This window comes from Ustilaginoidea virens, chromosome 5 (genome assembly GCF_000687475.1).
Source record: "Ustilaginoidea virens chromosome 5, complete sequence".
Taxonomy (NCBI): Eukaryota; Fungi; Ascomycota; class Sordariomycetes; order Hypocreales; family Clavicipitaceae; genus Ustilaginoidea; species Ustilaginoidea virens.
Window position 1 is genome coordinate 4,809,500 of NC_057320.1, and position 20,781 is coordinate 4,830,280.

The following is a 20,781-nucleotide window of genomic DNA, read 5'->3' on the forward strand; positions in this document are numbered from 1 at the left end:
TGGAGATGGTGAGCGTGAGCGTGATGCACCGAGAGCTTGGCTTGAATGAGTTCAGGGTTAGGGTTAGCACCTGTCACCAATCTGGATGCCCCACGTAGACCCACTTAGACCCATATATTTTATTGCAGGATTCTGAAACACGAACAGGATGACTCCAGGGGGTGTGCACTGCACTGGGCTCTCCTGAACCCACACGCCCCTGCAGTCGAATGATCGAATCAGGCGCCCTGCAATTTGCAATACCCATCAACTCCCGCTTGTTAAGGCTGGGTCTTGCCTTCCTGCTTTGGGAACCCAGCCCAGGCACTAGCCAGAGGCGTCTCCTTTATCGGCCGCGGCCCACAGTGCTCCATAAGCTCCCCGCACGATTGACGATTTGGCATGACATGACGGGGGCAGGGTTTGGCAATTCCTCCTACCGGCAATCATGATCCTCGATGCTACAGAGTCCCAAAACCACATCAGCCGACATGGTTTCAACAACTCCTTCATCATTTTGTTGACTCTCGGTCACGCTTCGTCTTCGTCGTCGGCGTTGTCGAGGTAGCCGGGCCCGGCGTTATGGCGACTCTTGACGAGACATTCGGGACTGCCACTCGCGGCCGACGAAGATCTCACCATGCTTGCTTGACCTGCAGGTCTGTTGGGTTGCCAGCAAAGTGGCCCTTTCCTTTTTTTTTTCTCTTTTTTTTTTTTGGCGACGCGGGAAAGCTGACACTTGACACTTGGAGCGTGTAGGAGGAAGAAAACGCGATGTCCCGCCGAAAAGCCGGCCTGTTCAAGCTGCCTCCGGCTGAACCAGCCATGTTCCTATCCACCAGCGGCCAAAGTGCCACAAAGCGGTCGATCGGTGCGTACATTCATTCCAACCCCCCCCCCCCCCCCCCCCCCATCGTCTCATGCCTCCAACCCTCTAATGCATCCCTGCCACAGGAAGAGAGACTGGCACACCTGGAGGAGAAACTAGACCTTCTCCTGACTGGGAGGTTGTACTGGCCCATGTTCACGCCCTCGTGAAAACCAAGCCCTTCTTCTTCTTTGCACCTTCTGACTGCGGCTCCCCAAAGGCCGAGCCAAGCGTTGCGTCATGACCAAGCATTGGACGGCTTCGTTCCCCCAGCCGCATCTGAATCCTCCCACTCATTAGTCACCACTCCGGCCCTCGAAAACAATCGAGTGCTCCTACTCGGCAACAACCAGCCCTCTTCCCTCGTACTCGAAACCGCGGTGTCGCAATCACGCCCAGAGGCTGCCGACATCTCCCTTGGTACCCGCCTCTACTTTGAATACTGTCATCGGCAGCCCATTTGGTGTTTTGAACGTGAAGAGGTTGGCGATGTCAACAGTCTTGCTGATGAGCTTGCGTGCAGCATCCTGGCCCTTACGGCCCGGTTCGCCAGGAACTCCGCCGGGTTTGAAACATACGGCCCTATTGCCAGGAGGATGATAATGGCCCGAATAGCGGATGGAAATGTTGGCTTGTCTACCATTGAAAGCTTATGCCTGCTCTCCTATTCGTCGTTTGTTGGTAAGAGACGATTTCTTCTCCCATCATGTGCCACACAGCTGGCTATTTCGTCGTTGTTTTTTGGGGGGGGAGGGGGGGGAAAGGGGGCTAACGGCTGTAGACGGCAACGTTCATGTTGGCCAATTCCATCTCGGTCTTGCCCTTCAGTTGTGTCGATCCGCCATGTTGGACGTGGACGCCGGATACGCCGTAGATGATGTTGCTGCCGAGCGGAAGAAGAAGGTATTTTGGAGCTTACAGGTCCTGGATCAATACCATGGCAGGCAGGCGGGTGCCTTGAGCGCGCCCACCGAGGCATGGCGCCAGTCTGCATGTACCACGGCCAGCGGGGATCACAGAAACTTGCTGGACCCAGACGTGAAGTTCCCCCCGCTGCCCACGGACGACTTGGGACACACGATGCCCAGCGAGCCCGGCATTTGGAACACGAGCGTCCAGCTTGGCTGGGTGTGGAGTCGCGTGAGGAAGTACGTCTCGGACTGCGCCCATGGCATATTTCGGGAGCCGTGGCGACGAGACTCGACGTACGCCGCGGTCTTGTCCGACTTTATGGAAGCTGAGAACAGAATACCCATGTGCCACCGCTACGACTCGGTCAAGTTTTACGAGCGAAAAGTCGAGGACGTCAAGATGAACCGAGATTACTGGGCAACGTGGCTGAAGGAACAGTTCACGTACCACTCCATACCGACCGTCCTGAACCATCCGTTCCTCTACATTGTCGGCGCGCAGCACAACTCCAACTTGGCGATTCCCAACACGTTTTGGCGGCGGTCGTCGGAGCTGGCTCTCATACACGCCACGTGGATCGTTCGCATGATAGACATGGTGCTGGACAAGCAGGTTCCGCTGACTGACCCCTTTTTCGGACACATTGCCGCCATTGCGGCAACCGTGCACTTGTACTATTGCTGTGCCGCGGCTTCCAAACTGAAGCACAAGTCGAATGCAGACTTTGCCAAGTGCCGCAAGTTTTTGAAGGGATTTATCCCGTTTTCAGCCGCATGCAGGGCACTGGTATGCAAACTGCCCATTGCTTTGTCGATCCCACCCCCTTTTTTTTTTCCCTCTGGCCTTTTTCTTTTCTTTGTCCCACCATTTCGTTTATTCGCGGCTGACACAGACACCCCAGGACCGCAATCTGGACAAAATGACCAGGATAGCAGCGGGTTCCGAAACCAACGGCGTAGAAGACTGGATGCCCTCGAGGATCTACCTCAGCGTCCCGCTGATGTGGAGCATCCTGCAGCTCAACTGCCCATCCGACGCCGACTCGGGCCAACTCGCCAAGACTGGCCTCTTGGACTCGTCTCTCGCCTTGACGGCGACGCACCAAGAGGAAGATGAAATGACCACTCTCGACATCATCGTCGCCACCTCGCCGGAAATCACGGTCAACACGGCAGATGGCGGACAAGATGCACCCACCTTGTCGTTCAAGGGCACAGTCAGCTCATCGCCAGGTTCGTCACGGGAATCAGCCTACAATGAGCTGTCTGCAGAGCAAGCCGACAGCCTGACGTTCAACACGACGCCATGGTTGTATGCGGATCCATGCCAGTTTGACGGCATGACGGATCTGGTCTATCATGACGATCGGTCGCGGGTTGGCAGCAGCAGCATGTCGTGGTGGGAAGTGGCAAACATGAACGAGGGTTTAATGGGTCAGCTTTAGCGAGCAGGGGCGTGAGCGCGCAGTACGGCGTTTGGGGGTTGCGATGCGTCTACACTCGATTTACTTGCATTAACCGATCCTTTGTAATGCACTGAAAATACTATGGGACACCAAGTACAGCTCCTGAGCCTCTTGGGCCGTGACGCTCTATGCTGCAGAAAAAGCAAGCGTACGTCCCAGGTCTGTCAGAGGCTGCAAGCTCTGCTGTCACTGTTGAATACCTACTCAACTTTACCTCCTACGCAGGTGGCGACTCTGATGTTTGAACCCCGGGGGGGGGGGGGGGGGGGCTTGCCGGCAAACGAACTAGTCGGTGCCTTCACACGTACGTAACCCGTCCCGATGTCGGACGATAACAAGGGCGGCGAGGTGGCAATGCGCCCCCACCAATAGCTTCTACCCTAAAGGGGTAATCTGGCGACATGTCGTGCAGGAGGAATCAGTTGGCACACGCGGGGGCGGAGCAACGGTCCACATGTCCGGCCGGTCTTACAGTTTGTTGAGTCGGGGTGGGTGTTCCTGCGCGCCTTGGAGCATGCTGCCGAGGGATGTTGTCAGCGCAACAGTCGGCTCTGTCAGGGCATGGCCGGGCCTCGTTGTGCTTTGCGGGCTCCCCGCTCGGGGCAATGAGGATTCCCCGTTCGACAATTTACGGAGCACTCCGTACCGATAACAGTTACGCCCTTGCTTGGCGCGATTAGATTAGCGATGCTGCAGCGGGGGCGGGGGTTCTTCATCGGCTGGGGCTCTGGCGTTTGATTGGAGGGGAGGGACTGGGTGGGGCCATGCAGTGACCGCTGGGTTAGGTAGGGTCGGTTCGGCCCCCGGCGCCGGGGGGGGGGGTGGTCCTAGCGAACTGCTTGGCGCTGATAACACGATAAGGAGCAGGAGCCCGCCCACCCGGTTGCCATGGTTGGCTCCAGATCAAACCCGTCGGTGCTTTATCAGCCGCAAGCCGCACTATGCAACTGGATGGAAAACGGAGGACAAGGAAAGCAAGCCGAGGCAATCCTCCCCGGCAGCCATAAACATGCCGGTTTCCAAAACCGGCAATGGCAAAGGACGCATCCCCCCCTCGGAGTCCTCGACGCACCGGAGACAAACGGACGGGAAGGGCGGCATCGCGCAGCGGCCAAGTCTCCCTACCCCGATCACGTGGTCGTGCTGGGAGCTGCCTCGTCCATCACGCCGTCTTTATATAATCTGTAGAGCTGGGGCAATTGCACAAGGGTCACGGCGCGGCCACTCGCTGGTTGTTCTGGTACCTTTGTCTGCAAGCAAAGCATCCCGTTTATTTTTTCATCTTTTTTCACCCGACTCTCCGTTCTTCTTTTCTCTCTCTTGCCCGGCGCTAAGCTAACCCTGCCGCTAACCCTGCCGGGGGTAGACTTGAGCAACTTGCAGCAGCGGTGCGTCACCTTGGCCCGGCCGCCATGACGGAGCCGTCGGAGCCGTCGGAGCCGTTGGCGCCGTCGGCGCAACGGCGCGTCGTCATAATCGGCGCGGGCATAGTCGGGGTAAATCTGGCGGATGAGCTGATCGCGCGCGGATGGGCCGACATCACCGTCGTGGACCAGGGTCCTCTCCCCATGCCGGGCGGATCCACGTCCCACGCGCCTGGGCTCGTGTTCCAGACCAATGCGTCGAGGACAATGACCCTCTTTGCCAGGTACACCGTCGAGAAGCTGTCGTCTCTGGCGAAAGACGGCGTGCCCTGCTTCAACCGCGTCGGGGGGCTGGAGCTGGCCACCACGCCCGAACGGATGGAGGAGCTGAAGCGCAAGCGTGGCTATGCGCTCTCGTGGGGGGTCGACGCGCGGCTCCTCACGGCCGACGAGTGTCTCGACACGTATCCTCTGGTGAACAGGGCCCTGGTTGTCGGGGGCCTGCATATCCCGAGCGACGGGCTGGCGCTGGCCGCGCAGGCCGTCGAGGTGCTCGTCGACAAGACGCAGCGAGCGGGGGTCAAGTACCTCGCCTCGACGCGGGTGACGGGCATCGAGCGCGAGCGGGGTCGCGTCACGGGCGTCGCGGCGGGGGACGCCGTCATCCCCGCGGACGTGGTCGTTTGCTGCGCCGGGTTCTGGGGTGCCGAGGTTGGCGCCATGGCCGGGGTGGCGGTGCCGCTGCTGCCCATGGCGCACCAGTACGTCAGGACGACGCCCGTGCCGGCTCGCAGGGACCTCGCGAGCCACGCGCCTGCGCCAAACGGCGCGGCGACGCTGCCGATCCTCCGGTACCAGGACCAGGACCTGTACTACCGCGAGCACGGGGACCGGATCGGGATAGGGTACTACGGGCACAGGCCCATGCCGGTGGCGGCGTCGTCGCTGGGCGCGACGCCCGGCAACCGCCACGTCGACGAGGCCAGCATGCCGTCGCGGCTGGACTTTACCCCGGACGACTTCCGCCCGGCGTGGGAGCTGAGCCAGGAACTGCTGCCGGCGCTGGGCGAGGCCGCCGTCGCGGACGGCTTCAACGGCGTCTTCTCCTTCACGCCGGACGGGAACCCGCTGGTCGGCCGGGCGCCCGGCCTGGATGGGTTCTACCTCGCCGAGGCCGTGTGGGTGACGCACTCGGCCGGCGTGGCGCGCGCCCTGGCCGAGGTGCTCACGACGGGCAAGTCCCGCGTCGACCTGGCCGAGTGCGACATCTGCCGCTTCGAGCAGGTCCAGCTCACGCCCGAGTACGTGCGGGAGACGTCGCAGCAGAGCTTTGCCGAGGTGTACGACATTGTGCACCCGCTGCAGCCGAGGATCGCGCCGCGCAACCTGCGCGTCAGCCCGTTCCACGCCCGCCAGGTCGAGCTGGGCGCCTTCTTCCTCGAGGCGGGCGCGTGGGAGCGGCCGCAGTGGTTCGAGGCCAACCGCGCGCTGCTGCGCGAGCTGCCCCCGGAGTGGCGGCCGGCCGAGCGGGACGGCTGGTCGGGCCGGTACTGGTCGCCCGTCGCGGCGGCCGAGGCGTGGAAGACGCGCACGTCGGCGGCCATGTACGACATGACGCCGCTGCGCCGGCTGGAGGTCGCCGGGCCGGGGGCGGTCGGCTTGCTGGACCGGCTGACCACGGGCAACGTGGCGCGCAAGCCCGGCGCGGTGACGTACACGCTGCTGCTGGACGAGCGGGGCGGCGTGCGGAGCGACGTCACCGTGGCCCGGCTGCAGGCCGACCTGTTCCAGGTGGGCGTCAACGGCCCCGCCGACGCGGCCTACCTGGCGCGCGAGGCGCGCGAGGCGAGCGCCGCCCAGGCGCCCGTGCAGGTGCGCGACGTCACCGGCGGGACGTGCTGCGTCGGGCTGTGGGGCCCGCGGGCGCGCGACGTCATGGCCGGCGCCTCCGCCGACGACTTCTCGGACGAGGGGCTCGGGTACTTCCGCGCCAGGCGGGCCAGCGTCGGCGGCGTGCCCGTGACGGCGCTGCGGCTCTCGTACGTCGGCGAGCTCGGCTGGGAGCTGTACGCCAGCGCCGACAACGGGCTGCGCCTGTGGGACGCCCTCTGGGAGGCCGGCCGGCCGCACGGCGTCGTCGCCGCCGGCCGCAGCGCCTTCAACTCGCTGCGGCTGGAGAAGGGGTTCCGCGCCTGGGGCGCCGACGTGACGACCGAGCACGACCCCTACGAGGCGGGGCTGGGCTTCGCCGTCAAGCTCGACAAGAAGACGGCCTTTGTCGGGCGGCCGGCCGCGGCGGCGCGCGCGGCGGCCCCCGCGGCCCGGCTCCTGCGCTGCCTGACCGTCGACGACGGCAGGTCCATGGTCATGGGGAAGGAGCCCGTGCTTGTGGACGGCGAGCCGGCGGGGTACGTGACCAGCGCGGCGTTTGGCCACACCGTCGGCAAGCCGGTCGCGTACGCGTACCTGCCTGCCTGTGTCGGGGTCGGCGACGCCGTCGAGCTGGAGTACTTTGGGAAGAGGATCGCGGCGACGGTGGCGGCGGAGCCCTTGTACGATGCCGAGATGCGGCGGGTGCGGGGGTAGAACCGGGCCTGGGGGGTTTTGCCAGCCGGCGCGGCTTGACAGAATTGGACGGGAGTAGAACGATGACTTGGGGTTTGCTAGCACGCTGCCTTTAATTGCTTGTGCTGTTTAATTTCGTACCGATTCCGGGGCTTAGGTTAAGCTGTGTTTTCTATTTTTTTTTTTCCCGCAAGGGTTTGAATTTCAACGGACATTCCTGGGGGTGCGAACATTGCAAAACTGCGTTCTGCTGAAGCTAGTTTTTCATCTGCACAGACGTCGGCGATCGATAATGCGGCGGACTCGTCTTTATCGTCTCCGGCCATCATCGCCCCCGGCCATCCCAGCCAGAGCTCGGCGTGAAACGCACCCTTTGGGCCACGATTTTCAAAATAAATAAAGAACAAAAGAAAAACATCAATGGCAGACAGACCGCAGAAGGTGGCAAGGTGGGCTGGACGGAGATGAAGTGACGCGCAAAGGCGTCCATTTCCTTCGGGACGCCGGCCGTGCGGGACCGGACTGTCGGACTGTCGGACTGTCGGACTGTCGGATAGTCACGGATAGTCCGGTGCAAGGTGCGTCCAGCCCGTCAGCGCTCCGCCTTGGGCCCTGCGATTGGCGGCGTCGCAGCATGGCGTCGTCGCAGCATGGCGGCGGGGGAGAGACAGGCCACTAACGCACGCTTGGCGCAACGCCAGCAGCCCATGCCGTGGTCACGTCACGTATTTATGTAGTCTTCGTCTGCCGTTGTACCATGCCTACTCGTCTTCATCGTCCCTGCCAATCATTGAGCGATCCCTCGATACTGCTGGTTTGCTCGTTTGCTCGTTCGATTTCCCTCTCTTTGCAGCATGGATCAGCTAGCGACGCAGCCGCCCACAACGACCGTCTACGAACTCGGCTTCCCCGCCGAGCACGTCCTCCAAGTCACCATTGCGCGCGAGTCGCACATGAACGCGATTCCCATGGCCGGCCACTGGGAAGCGGACAGGCTCTGGCAGTGGTTCGACGACGAGCCCTCGCTTCGCGTGGCCGTCGTGACGGGCAAGGGCGGCAGGGCCTTTTGCTGCGGGGCCGACCTCAAGGAACAGGCCCGCCTGAGCCAGTCTCTGCAGAAGCCCGATGCGCAGGCCTTTCCCGCCGGGGGGTTCATGGGGCTGTCGACGAGAGCCGGCAAGAAGCCCGTGGTAGCCGCCGTGAACGGGTACGCCCTGGGCGGCGGGTTTGAAGTCGCGCTGAACTGGTAAGGCGGCCCTGCCTGGACAAAACAAAAAAAAAAAAAAAAAAAAAAAAGAAAAAGAAAAAAAAACAACTTTGCACGGTGCATTCCCCCCCACCCCAACCCCCACGAGCACAGGTCACTATAAATATGCTCTCTCTGTCTCTCTCTCTCCCCTTGGGTCACAGAGGACGACTGGCTAATGCGACGCACGCACGCCCCAGCGACATGGTGGTGGCCTCCCCATCCGCAAGCTTTGGCTTGCCGGAAGCCAGGAGGGGCCTCTGGGCCGCAGCAGGGGGTCTCCCGCGGGTGGTGCGGACATTCGGCATGCAGATGGGGTCGGAAATCGCGCTGGCCGGACGGGTTCTCTCGGCCGAGGAAGCCGGGCGTCTGGGGTTCTGCCGAGTGTCCGCGTCGCACGAGACGGTGGTGAAGGAGGCGGTGGCCCTGGCCAGCGAGGTGGCGGCCATGTCGCCCGACGCCGTCGTCGTCAGCCGGGCGGGCTTGCGGGAGGCGTGGGAGACGGCCAGCGTTTCGCGAGCGGCGCAGCTTGTCCACGAGCGGTACGCCAAGGGGCTGCTGGGGGGGGAGAATCTGCGCATCGGCCTGATGGCGTTTGTGACCAAGACGAAGCCGGACTTTGGGCCGTCAAAGCTGTGAGCTGGGGGAGGGGGCGGGAGCGGGACGGCGAGTAACGGACAAGCTGTGCTCTGCTTCGGACTCGCGGGTGCTTTGCCCGGACTCGCGGGTGCTTTGCCCGGACTCGCGGGTGCTTTGCAGCGCGCCGCTTGCTGTTTGGTTCTCGGCGGTCAACTGGAGAGTGTTGAAAATGCTGGATTGAAGAGGCCGAGAGTCCGTGATGCAAGCTGAAGTGTCCTTGTTCACTAACCCGTTTCGGCACGGCACGGGGGGACGTAGCGTGCACAGACCACCGAGACCCTGCCCGTGACCGCTTATAGACGCGTGTGATTGGGCTGCGCCGAAAAGCCCGGGTCCAGGGAGACGGAAGGCGCAACAACCGGAAGGCGCGACTACGCCAAGCCTCCAAGAAGCCTGGCTCACGATAGGCCCAGCCCTTTACATGGCTGCAGAAGGGGGTCAACTAGCCAGCCGCCGACAAGAGATGCTGTGGCCGTTGTCGCGTTTGCAAGCATCTTGCATCTTGTACGCAAAGAAGCCGAGGTCATCGGCCGTCCACCCAAAGCGTGCATACTACATACGTACATACCGCTACATACCTACCTGCTTCATACTGCTTGGCTTCCCGACCTCGGCCCCCGAATTAGTACGCTTTCAAAATGGCGCTGGAAGCTCGCGAGAATCAGAGCTGGTATGGGCGTAGCGTGCCCCTGGATTTCTCGAGTCGGTCGCGGCAGGTCCTTTTACTTGGACCACGGCCCAGTTCACAAAATGAGGCCGCCATGTCCAGCCACATGCTCTCGCCGTTCTCCCACGGAACTGCTTCCCGGGAAGCACTCTTGACAAGATGAATCCGCAACCCAATGCCCCCGTCCTCGTTGGAGTCGGCGACGTACGCAACAGGTCCTCCAGCCCCGAGCATGCCGTCGAACCGGCCCAGCTCATGGCCAACGCGATCCAGGCCGCCGTCCAAGACTGCGGGCTGGACAGCCGCGCGCAAAAGGCCTTGCTGTCGCAGGTGGACAGCCTGCGAGTGGTTCCCACATGGACCTGGGCCTACGGCGACCTCGCCGGCGTCATCTGCGACAAGCTGGGGGTGAAGCCGTCGCAGGTGGTGCTGGGCCAGCACGGCGGCCACCAGCCCGCGTTGCAGTGCGACGAGGCAGCTCGCGACGTTGCCGCAGGGAGGAGCAAGGTTTCCGTCCTGACGGGCGGAGAGGCCCTGGCTTCACGTACGTTGCGCCTGCCGGGCCGGTCCGCAGCTTTCGGCGTGTTTGTCCTTGCGCGCAACCAGCTGACACAGAGACCATTCACACCCCTAGTGGCATCTTGCCGCAAAGCTGGACAGGATCAACCCAGCGGTTGGCCGGAGCCTGACCCCGACGGCCAGCAGCTGGCGTCTCTGGATCTTTCCATTCTCCAGCCAGGCGAGTAGTTGACCCCCTTGGCGTCCGTGGCAGTTCTCTCCCTCCTGATTCAAAATTTCCCACAGGGCCCGGCACGTTGCATTCGATGGGCCTGCCCATCCACGTCTACCCTCTGTACGAGAACGGCCGCCGCGCGCATCGCGGACAGTCTGCGCGGGAAAACACCGCCGAGTCGGCCGGCATGTATGCTGCTTTCGACAAGATCGCGTCCGAGAACCCGTGCTCCTGGAACTACCAGCAACCGCCCAAGACGGCCGAGCTCATCGCAACACGGTCGAGAGAGAACAGAATGATTTGCGACCCCTGTATGTCATGCGCATCATACCCTCCCCCCTCCCCACTCTCGACCAAGTCGCAACCCCCAGGGGGGGCCCCGTTTGCGCAGTGCCTAACCCACCAGACCCGCTGCTCATGAATGCCTTCAACGGCGTCAACCTCTCGGCCGCGTGCGTACTCACCTCGGCCGAAAACGCCCGGCGGCTGGGCATCCCCCCAAGCAAATGGGTCTACGTGCTCGGCGGCGCGGGAACCCGCGACAAGGACAACTGTAAGCGAAACTCGGCCCTCCCGCTCTGCTCGCCCTTGCCTTTCGTGGAGACGACTGAACCAGAAGCTGGCGGGACAAAGTCTGGGAGCGACGAAACTACCACCGCAGCGAGGCCATCTGCCGGTCCATCGACGCGGCGCTGCATGTCTCCGGCCTGAGTGCCAGCGACGTCGACTGCTTCGACTTTTACTCGTACGTACGCGCTTTGCTTCCTCCGAAAACCCCGGCCGGGGGGCTCCTTTGGCCAGGTTCGTCTGCTGATGGCGCGCTCCGGGCCAGGTGCTTCCCCATTGTCCCGAAACTGGCCTGCGACCATGTCGGCCTGCCCACCACGTCGTGGCAGAAGCCCATCACCCTGCTCGGCGGCCTCACGTCCTTTGGCGGCGCGGGCAACAATTACTCCATGCACGTACGTCGTCGGCTCGTCGCTTTCGGGTCGGGAGCGGGTAGACCAATCAATACTCACTGGGCGAAAAATACAGGCAATCACCGCCATGACGCGGCGGCTTCGCTCCGGGCGCAGCAGCAGCAGCAGCAGCAGCAGCAGCAGCAGCAGCAGCAGCAGCACGGGACTCGTCCTGGCGAACGGAGGCATGCTCACGCACCAACACGCACTGTGCTTGTCGGCCACGGCCCGGCGGGACGGGAAGCCGTATCCCAGCGGCAACCCCCTGCCGCCTGTCGTGGACGAGTACAGCCCGGCATTCACCGAGGCAGCAGAGGGTGCCGCGACGATTGAGGTTGGTGCAGGTGCAGGTGCAGGTGCACGGCGTTGGGTTCTTTTTTTCATCGCAGTCCCCGAACGGTGCGCGCGCGCTTACGCTGACTGCTTAGACGTATACCGTGGAGTACAATCGCGACGGAACACCCGGCCGGGGCCTCGTCGTTGGCAGATTGCGCGGCACTGGCCAGCGCTTCCTGGCCAACCACGGGGACGATGCCACGCTGAACCAGCTGGCGGGCACGTCAAAGGAGCATATCGGAAGGGCTGGGCAAGCGAGGGTTGGGCCGGACCAAAGAAATCTGTTTTACCTGGATGCCGGGATGAAACTGTAGCGAGTGAAGCTGGCTCTGGCTTTGCTTCTTGGTTGAGGCGCGGCATGCCTCGGCAAGAGTTTGGGGCGTTGTGCGGTTTGGGCCGTTTGGTCAGCACGTGTCTGCCAAACTCAGGTAACTGGTACCTAAACGGAGCAGCTAATAAAAGGTCAGTTGCACCTAGGAACTTGTGCAGGCTCGTCTACGGACTAGACCGTTTTTGGCGCGCCACAGTATGTGCCACTTTTCATAAATTAGGTACCTAGTCCATAACCAAGCGGGCCTCAAAGGAACTTATCATGCTTACCGAGTTCTCCGTACATGGTAAGGATCAGCAAGCGCTAGGCCAAGCAAAAGCCAAAGGGGTCTGGCCTTGTCGCATGAGGAAAGAGCCTCGGCACGCGTAACCGACGGCAGCAGAGCAGTCACAGAGTACCGCTGGAAGCTAGTTGACCGTCCCGTATCCGTATCCGTACTATGTACAGTAGTGACATCGCAGCCAGGCAGCCAGGGGCTACTCCCGCGCCCCGTTTTGATTGGCTGTGGTCCACACTTTTGGCCGTCTGTGCGGCCCGGAACAATGTAGGCCCGGCCGTCCCAGCCCTTATCCTATCCTGGCCAGACAAAGCTTAAGCTTCCCTTCCTCTGTCTGGTCTGTGTGTTGCTGCCTCCCCTCGCGTTTTCTACCTGCCTTTCAACACTTACAACTCACCACAGGATACATGCACCCATAGTACGTGCTGCAGACTCTACGACTGACTACGCAGAGCGCCCTGCTCGGCAAGGCTACGACGGTGATGCTATTGTGGTGGCGGGTGGGCAGCAGGATGCGAGATTGGGCATGTGGACTGGCTGGGATGCCGAATTTGCCGAGTCCACCAGTGAAGCAGCTTGTTCGGCCGGCTGGCTCTTCCAAAGGTCCCTCGGATGCCCCCTTCCCCCCCCCCCTCTACCTGGCCGTCTTAAAGAGGGATGGGGTCTTTGCCAATCTTGACCCATCGAGGCCCTTCCCCGCGCTCCTGCATGCTTGGCGGCTCGGCCTATGCCGCAAATAGATCTTGGCTTGCAGACTGCAGCGCAGCGTGAGATGCTGCCGAGATACGAGTGGCTCTGGGCTTCCAGAGGCGTCACTGGAAAGGGTAAGGGTAACCCGCATGTGGCCATTCTTGCCGCGTCGTGGCCGGGGGGGGGGAGCTGATCGGAAGTGCGGAAACAGCTGCAGTAGATAACGACCCCTCGCTCCCCCCTCGTGCCGATTGCCGGATAATGGCCACTTCCAAAGGGCCCTAAGACCTCAAACAGAAGGTGAAGCCGGAGTCGGTCGGCTGCGCGGACTGGCGGCGCCATGACATCAAGCGTTGCCTCAGCACCCCTCGGGACGGGGACTTTTGCTGAAGGCGCACGTCGCGTGCCGGATTGCATGACTGATTGCGCGAACTCTGGGTCGAGATGCAAGAGCGGCCGGCATGGCTCGGTGAGTGACACGAGACACGCGCAGTGACCGAGACGGATTGCGTCTCGCACGCGTCCAGGCCAGGCAGAGGTATATGAAGGAGCTGCTGCCCCCGTCGCCTCTGCATCCGCCTCTTGTGTGGTGACACAGGCTCTGGGCCGAACAAGAAGCACTGAAGCACTGAAGCAACTCTGTCGGCAAGGCAGATTGTTGACTCGACTCGACTCGACTGATGAGGAGGTGGGTGTCATAGAAAGAAGAGGTAAAAAAGAAAACACACCCGTCATGGCCTCGAGACGGCCCTACACAGACAACCCGGACGGCTCGCCGCCGGACAACAACAGCAACCTCGACGAAAAGTCGGCCGTGGCCGACAACGTGGCCGTGGATGGCGGCGTGGATGGCGGCGTGGATGGCGGCGTGGATGGCGGCGTCGACGCCACCGTCCACCATCTCGCGGAGAAGCTGGGCGACCAGGAAGATGGCATCGCGCCCATCGAGGACATCGAGTACGTCATGGACAAGGTCAAGGCCCTGACCGTGGCCGAGAGCCAGGAGATCATCGACTCGCTCCTCAAGTACCACGAGTACGACTACAACTTCTCCCAGGCCCAGCGCGTCAAGCTGGCCGCGCTGAGGGCCGGCCCCCTCGAGGGCCAGACCGCCGAGGACTGGCAGCTGGAGCTCCGCACCGAGGCGGCCATCAACAAGTTCTACTCGCCGTACCCAGAGGTGCGCGCCATCACCACGCCCACCGACGACGTCGACATGCCCGCCGAGACGATCCGCGCCCACCTCCTCGGCTACGTCTGGGCCGTGCTGGCCCAGTTCACCAACTCGCTCTTCAACTCGCGCTTCCCGGCCATCACGCTGCAGTCGTCCGTCGTGCAGATCCTCCTCTACCCGTGCGGCCTGTTCCTGGCCTGGGCCCTGCCCGACTGGGGCCTCACCGTCCGCGGCACCCGCTACTCGCTGAACCCGGGCCCGTGGTCCTACAAGGAGCAGATGCTGTCCACCATCATCGTCGACGTCGGCCTCACCTCGGCCTACTGCTTCTGGAACATCCAGACGCAGTCCATCTACTACAAGGACCAGTGGCTCACCCCCGGCTACGGCATCCTGCTGCTGCTGTCCACCCAGCTCATGGGCCTCGGCTTCTCGGGCCTGCTGCGCCGCTTCGTCGTCTACCCCGTCGAGGCGCTGTGGCCCAACATCCTGCCCACCCTGGCCCTCAACCGCGCCCTCCTGGTGCCCGAGAAGAGGGAGACGCTGCACGGGTGGAGCGTGTCCCGCTACAAGTTCTTCTTCATCGCCTTTTGCGCCATGTTTGTCTACTTTTGGCTGCCCGACTTCCTCTTCCCCGCCCTCAGCCTCTTTGCGTGGATGACGTGGATCGCGCCCAGCAACTTCAACCTCAACGCAATCACCGGCTCCCAGGCCGGCATGGGCTTCAACCCCGTCTCCAGCTTCGACTGGAACGTCCTGACCTCGTACTCGGCGCCCCTGGCCTACCCCTTCTTCGCCTTTACCCAGCAGTTCCTCGGGACCGTGCTGGCCGGCCTCATCATCATCGCCCTCTACTACAGCAACGTCCAGTGGACGGCCTACCTGCCCATCAACTCGTCCGGCATCTTCGACAACACCGGAAACCCCTACAACATCACCAAGATCATGGTGCCCGGCACCGGGCACATGAGCGAGGACGCGTACAAGGCCTACTCGCCCGCCTTTTACAGCGCCGGCAACCTGGTCGTCTACGGGGCCTTCTTCGCCTTTTACCCGCTCACCATGGTCTTCATCCTGCTCGACGCCTGGCGCCCGCTCCTCCGGGCGTACAGGTCCATGATGGCCTCGGCCATCTCGGCCGTGCGGCGGGCCATTGTCGGGGCGAGGCGCGCGCTCGGCTCGCTCGGCCGAGGCAACGTGCGCGACGCGCTGCACCACCTGCGCGCCATGCTGGACGACGGCACCTCCATCTACGACTCGTACGACGACCCCTTCACCAACCTCATGCGCAACTACCCCGAGGTGCCGGACTGGTGGTTCCTGATGATTGCCCTGGTCGCCTTCGTCTTTGCCATTGTCGTCGTGACCAACTGGCCGCAGCTCGACACGCCCGTCTGGACAATCTTCTTCGTCATCGGCCTCAACCTCGTCTTCCTGATCCCCATGTCCTACCTCTACGCCATCTCCGGCACGACAGAGGGCATCAACGTGGTTACCGAGCTCATCGTCGGCTACGCCCTGCCGGGACACCCCGAGGCCATGATGTTCGTCAAGGCCTTTGGCTACAACATCAACGGCCAGGCCGACAACTACATCTCGGACCAGAAGATGGGCTTCTACTCCAAGCTGCCGCCCCGCGCCATGTATCGCGGCCAAGTCTTTAGCTGCATCATCACGGCGCTCGTGGCCTACGGGGTGGTGCAGTTTGTCGACACGCAGATTCCGGGCATCTGCACCCCCGACCAGCCGTCTCACTTTAACTGCGAGAACGGATCCCAGGTCTACTTTGCCGCCTCCGTGGTCTGGGTAAGAAACCACTGGCCCCTTTCCTCTCCTCCCCTTCCCTCCTCCCCACACCCCCCTACCCCCCCAAAAGAAATATAACCTAACCGCTTGCAAATAGGGCGCCATTGGTCCGAAACGCATCTTCAGCCAAATCTACCCCGCCATGAAGTACTGCTTCCTGCTGGGCTTCCTCTTCGCCATCGTCTGGTGGACCGTCAAGCGCGCCGGATCGCGCATGCGGCAGGCCTGCCGGAGCGTCCTCCCCGCCCCCATCTTCAAGCCCCTCGACGCCGTCGTCTTCACCCCCATCTCCTGGCTCAAGCACGTGCACCCGTCGCTCGTCTTCAACGGCATGCTGCAGTGGGCGCCCGTCAACCTCACCTACTTCACGGGCGGCCTGTACCTGTCCTTTGGCTTCATGTTCTACCTCAAGCGGTACAAGACGGCCTGGTGGGAAAAGTACAACTACGTCCTGTCGGCGGCGCTGACGGGCGGCGTGGCCTTTTCCGGCCTCATCATCTTCTTCGCGGTGCAGTACCACCCCGTCGCGCTGGACTGGTGGGGCGTCAACGTTCTCAGCAAGACGATTGACGGGGGGGCCGGCCAGGCCGCCTTGTTGACGGAGCTGCCGGCCGAGGGCTACTTTGGGCCGGACACCTGGTATTGATGTGCGGGGGGTATTGTTTTGTATTTGCTTCGTTAGAAGAGATGTGGTATCATGATGTCGTATGTGTAGTCTTGTCGCACTGCCGTGAGATTGCCTTGTCCCACCGACGTGAGATGTGTCGATTTGTTTTCCAGTTGCTTCTTTAGAAGAGATGTTGTACCATGATGACGTTGTTTGCATGTTCTTGTCCCACCGCCATGACATGTGTCGTGAGATGACTATCGTGAAGTGAATCAGCGTTGCAGGGGATTTCGGAAGATTCGTCGGGCATGTCGGCAAAGTCTGGGTTTAACTACGCCATGGTAACCGAGGGAACCGTAGCCCCTTAGGGCTACCCCTATTCCCACTACATATAGCTGATAGCGAGTCTCGGTCAGCCGGGCTCGTTATCATCATCTAATACTAGCGCGTTTTTCCAGCGCATTCTGGCAATTACGAATACATTAATGGTGATGGCAGATGCAGGACTCATATTAAGTGGAAGGCTGAAAGAAAGAGATGTGACGCAATCACGGGCCAGAATAGTATGATACCACACGGGTCGAACAACAACAGTCCAGTGTCTAACAATGACTTGGTATATTTTGATCATGACGGAAGAAGAACCAACATACAGGCGGAAGGGGGGGGAGAGAGAGAGATATGACTATCACGGGCGAAAAACATAGGTCCGGTATCTAACGAGATGTTTCCATGCATGTGGATAGAACGGCGTCGCCATGTCCTGACCATAGCCCACGAAACCGCTCCTATCGTACTTCATTCCCTGTGAGGCGGCTCGCCGCCGTGACGCTGCCCAAGCGAAGGCCGCCCTTCCGCGTCGATAAATAGAGCCCGATTGAAGACGTCCATATCTGACGAGCACTTGTAGGCTGTGGAGGCGATGGATCACTCGCTCCGGAGGTCCTCTCGCGTGGTCATATCTAGGGAAAAGATTGGAATGCAAGCCGAGCTGAAAACCACTAGTACCCCGGGTACCAGGGACTGACGACCGCTGACTCCAAGGCCAATCACGGGGATTTATCAAACTGTCGGAGCATCCGGGTGCACGAGCCCGACACGGCGGTGCTTGCTGTCGCGCAAGTCAGTACGGGCCTGGAAAAAAGGGGCAACTGGCGCGTCAAACTGCAGCGGAATGTGCCAAGTGGGCTGAACAACGGACGTGCAGAAGTCTCGGGGAGCCGGGATACGGGGCCGTTACGGGCCCCGACCAGGTGAGCGCTCCGGGCCTCCGATGCGAGCACGGCGGCGGGGACTTTGCGGATCCGGGTCGCCGCCGTCAAAGCGCCCGGCTGGTTGCTGCTCCCGCGTGCCTGGGCAGGTTTCATTTTCCCCCGTCGTATTCGGCGCGGGCTTTCAACTCCTCGTCGAATCGGGTTGAAAAGTACCCGCGCGGGCGCGGTATTTCGGCGCGGAGTCGTGCAGACTCACAATCTCCGGCAGCGTCTCTCGCAGCAGCTCCTCGGGATCGACCATCTCGGCACCCGAGGCGGTACGAGACGCTCTGCGGAATCATCAGCCGCAGCAGATTCGCGCAGGCTGCCTGCGACTCGGCATGCTTAATTAAGCGGGCGCCACCCCGCTGCTCGACGTGTATTCCTTGTACACAATCGGGAGAAAGGGTCGAGACAATGGCACTTGTCGACCTCGGATTTCGACCTCCTGCCGCTTGGGGGAGGCGGCGGGAGCATGGAGCTCATCCGCCCGGCAAACGAATTGCTAGCATGTGCCGCGCCGACATTGACAGCTGATCATCACCTTGGGATGTAGCTCGTGTGCCATCCTCGGGTAAACGACAAAGGAACGCTCGTCTTGTAGGACCGTTTGCCGTGCCGGTATGACGACTCGCTCTCGTGCGGTCGAGAAATACCCAATGTCCAGGGCGACTGTGGCGAGGTTGCGCTGGCCGCCAGTGAATTAAGCAAGTCCCCAATCTACTTTTTCAAATTATGAGAAGCAGCTACTACCTCTGCTGTTGCCGCCGAAATATTCCAGCGCCTCGGCCACATTCCTGCTAGGGGTAAGCGGTGAATGGGGGACTCTCGTATTTTAGCAATGGCCCCCTCTCTCGGGGAAGCATCACGCTCACTTCAACAAACAGATCGTTGGGACGCCCAGGCTAAATAGACGCAAGCGGTTATCAAGCCTGCCGGGACCGGCATTGGAATTTGCGCTGCGCCAAGTCGAGTACAGAAAAGAGCAGCTCTCAAAACCGCGTCCGAATTCACGCAGACCTGTCATCCTCGTCCTCGGCACACGCCAAGTTCGCGGCCAGCACTGCCGGCAACTTTGGACAGTGTCAGGGAGACCAGGTTGCTGCCGGGGTACGAGTGGCCAATGGCTCGAAGCAGAGGCACGGAACTGGAGCAGACAGGAAAGAAATAGCCTCCTCCGACCCCAAAAGTAGCGCCCGCAATCAGATATGAATGAAGAAGCGCAAAGCCCGGGCGCCTCGATGGAATTGTTCGCCTACTTCTAACAACATGACCCTATAAGATAGGGCATGGCATAGGCCTGCACAAGATATCACGTAATGAAGTAACAATTTGAAAAAGTTACAAAGTAATAAAAATAACAAAAAGTAAAATAACCCCCTATCTTAACTGTATATATATATATAGAACGAGATGTCAAGACTGGACAAGAGCGGAATCAAAAGCAGTGCCATAAATTCTTATCAAACCATGCTGCAAACAGTAAGAAATGGACTGGATACCTGATTGTCTCATATTCTTATCTTCAGAATACACCAGAACTACAACGGCCGACAAAATGACAAAGATGCGAGGTGTTCAGGGAATCGATAACCCGCAGCGACTGCGATACTTGCGCGTCATAGACCAACTTCACGACTTCTGCATCAATGAGAATCTGCCGCTTCCACAGGCTGCTTCTAGCCTGCTTTTGCAATAAGCTCTCTAATAGATGGCGCAGCTGTCGTGGTTGGAACCCAGTCGGGCGGGGAATCGTCGCTCCTCGAGGGCGTCACTGGTCTCTCCTTCTCAGTTGCGTCAGACCTCGGCACCAGATTTGCTGCACAAGCTGTGCTGCATCAAGCGCCCGACGAGAAGCTATCGGCGATGGTCTCAGCTGCGCCTGGACCATCCATTCTGGACGACGAAGCGCGGAAGGAACGACTGCTTGAGTTTGCCAAGCAGATGGATGCTGACGAACTGAGCGGATCCGAGTCTGCCTGGATGTTGGATGGGTTATTTGTTCATTTACCGCTCGAACTCGCGGGATCGAGTTGTTTCTATTGCAAAGGCTGCTGAATACATGGCATTGCCGAGCTCGGATGTCCGAGCCGTTGAGAACCTGGCGAAGCGGTTCTCGGATGACATTCCGCGCATTCTCAGGACCAGATCAACATCGTTTGAGCGCGTTAGACGTTCCAGGGCTTTTCCCATGGTATGCTTCATACTTTTTGTGGTGCGTTTGTCGAAGAAAGCTGTCGTGCTAAGCTATGGATCCTACAAACTACCAGGCACGCTAAGAATTGTCTGTAATTCGCGGGCTTATCGAGTTCCACATCGATGATTCAGACTCATCGTCCTGCCGGTATCCGAAACCATTGCCCGATCCCTGCTCCTGGCATCAAGGCGGTGATAGATGCGGGAAACAATCCGGGGAATCAAGAGTTCTTCAGGATGGTTCGCGCAGCAGACCCAACCGGTAATCGTCCTGTTGGCATCATCATCAAGTGCGAGGCGTTGCAACCCGGAGACAAAGACGGAGTACGTATCATCAAGGGGCTTTGCAAGGTTGGGCCAACGACGCATTCAGGTCCGCAAAGTTGCCCAGAACAGTATGGAACAACTCCAGCACGGGTAGTTCGTGGTGCCGAACAGGCCTACCAAAGAGATACATCAAGGAACCACCATCGCCCAGCGGCATAAAAACTAAACAGAGTTTTTCAGCCGAGCCCCTGGAATGCACTGCCCAAAGGTCGAGTCGGTGCCAAGGCGCTGAAGCCATTTCTAGGCCAATTGCTTATGAACTCATTCGCCGTGAAAGGTTTCGAGGGCTTTATTCGGCATTCTCTTTGTTATCGCATTGGCGAGATCATCATCGCGCTGATCTAGCGGTTCTCGTACATCTACCGACACTCGTATGACTGACGTAGG

At 60.7% G+C, this 20,781-nt stretch overlaps 6 protein-coding genes across 6 annotated transcripts; 5 read left to right on the forward strand and 1 right to left on the reverse strand.

Annotated features, from left to right (window-relative positions):
• Nucleotides 1-561: 561 nt before the first annotated feature.
• On the forward strand, nucleotides 562-3,203 carry UV8b_07028 (uncharacterized protein; the record flags this gene model as incomplete). Its single annotated transcript, XM_043144525.1, has 6 exons — nucleotides 562-638; nucleotides 739-850; nucleotides 934-986; nucleotides 1,068-1,528; nucleotides 1,629-2,545; nucleotides 2,661-3,203. 6 exons carry the CDS (start codon nucleotides 562-564, stop codon nucleotides 3,201-3,203), a joined length of 2,163 nt encoding a protein of 720 aa, XP_043000460.1.
• A 1,433-nt stretch (nucleotides 3,204-4,636) lies between these two features.
• Nucleotides 4,637-7,174, forward strand: UV8b_07029 (uncharacterized protein; the record flags this gene model as incomplete). The annotated part of the gene is made up of 1 exon (XM_043144526.1): nucleotides 4,637-7,174. One exon carries the CDS (start codon nucleotides 4,637-4,639, stop codon nucleotides 7,172-7,174), a length of 2,538 nt encoding a protein of 845 aa, XP_043000461.1.
• Nucleotides 7,175-8,007: 833 nt separating this feature from the next.
• UV8b_07030 (uncharacterized protein) lies at nucleotides 8,008-9,038 on the forward strand (the record flags this gene model as incomplete). Its single annotated transcript, XM_043144527.1, has 2 exons — nucleotides 8,008-8,399; nucleotides 8,600-9,038. 2 exons carry the CDS (start codon nucleotides 8,008-8,010, stop codon nucleotides 9,036-9,038), a joined length of 831 nt encoding a protein of 276 aa, XP_043000462.1.
• An 826-nt stretch (nucleotides 9,039-9,864) lies between these two features.
• Nucleotides 9,865-12,047, forward strand: UV8b_07031 (uncharacterized protein; the record flags this gene model as incomplete). The annotated part of the gene is made up of 7 exons (XM_043144528.1): nucleotides 9,865-10,249; nucleotides 10,510-10,749; nucleotides 10,845-10,991; nucleotides 11,072-11,183; nucleotides 11,271-11,400; nucleotides 11,474-11,731; nucleotides 11,826-12,047. 7 exons carry the CDS (start codon nucleotides 9,865-9,867, stop codon nucleotides 12,045-12,047), a joined length of 1,494 nt encoding a protein of 497 aa, XP_043000463.1.
• Nucleotides 12,048-13,764: 1,717 nt separating this feature from the next.
• UV8b_07032 (uncharacterized protein) lies at nucleotides 13,765-16,657 on the forward strand (the record flags this gene model as incomplete). The annotated part of the gene is made up of 2 exons (XM_043144529.1): nucleotides 13,765-16,011; nucleotides 16,109-16,657. 2 exons carry the CDS (start codon nucleotides 13,765-13,767, stop codon nucleotides 16,655-16,657), a joined length of 2,796 nt encoding a protein of 931 aa, XP_043000464.1.
• A 2,985-nt stretch (nucleotides 16,658-19,642) lies between these two features.
• Nucleotides 19,643-20,064, reverse strand: UV8b_07033 (uncharacterized protein; the record flags this gene model as incomplete). Its single annotated transcript, XM_043144530.1, has 2 exons — nucleotides 19,643-19,850; nucleotides 19,883-20,064. 2 exons carry the CDS (start codon nucleotides 20,062-20,064, stop codon nucleotides 19,643-19,645), a joined length of 390 nt encoding a protein of 129 aa, XP_043000465.1.
• Between the last annotated feature and the right edge of the window lie 717 nt (nucleotides 20,065-20,781).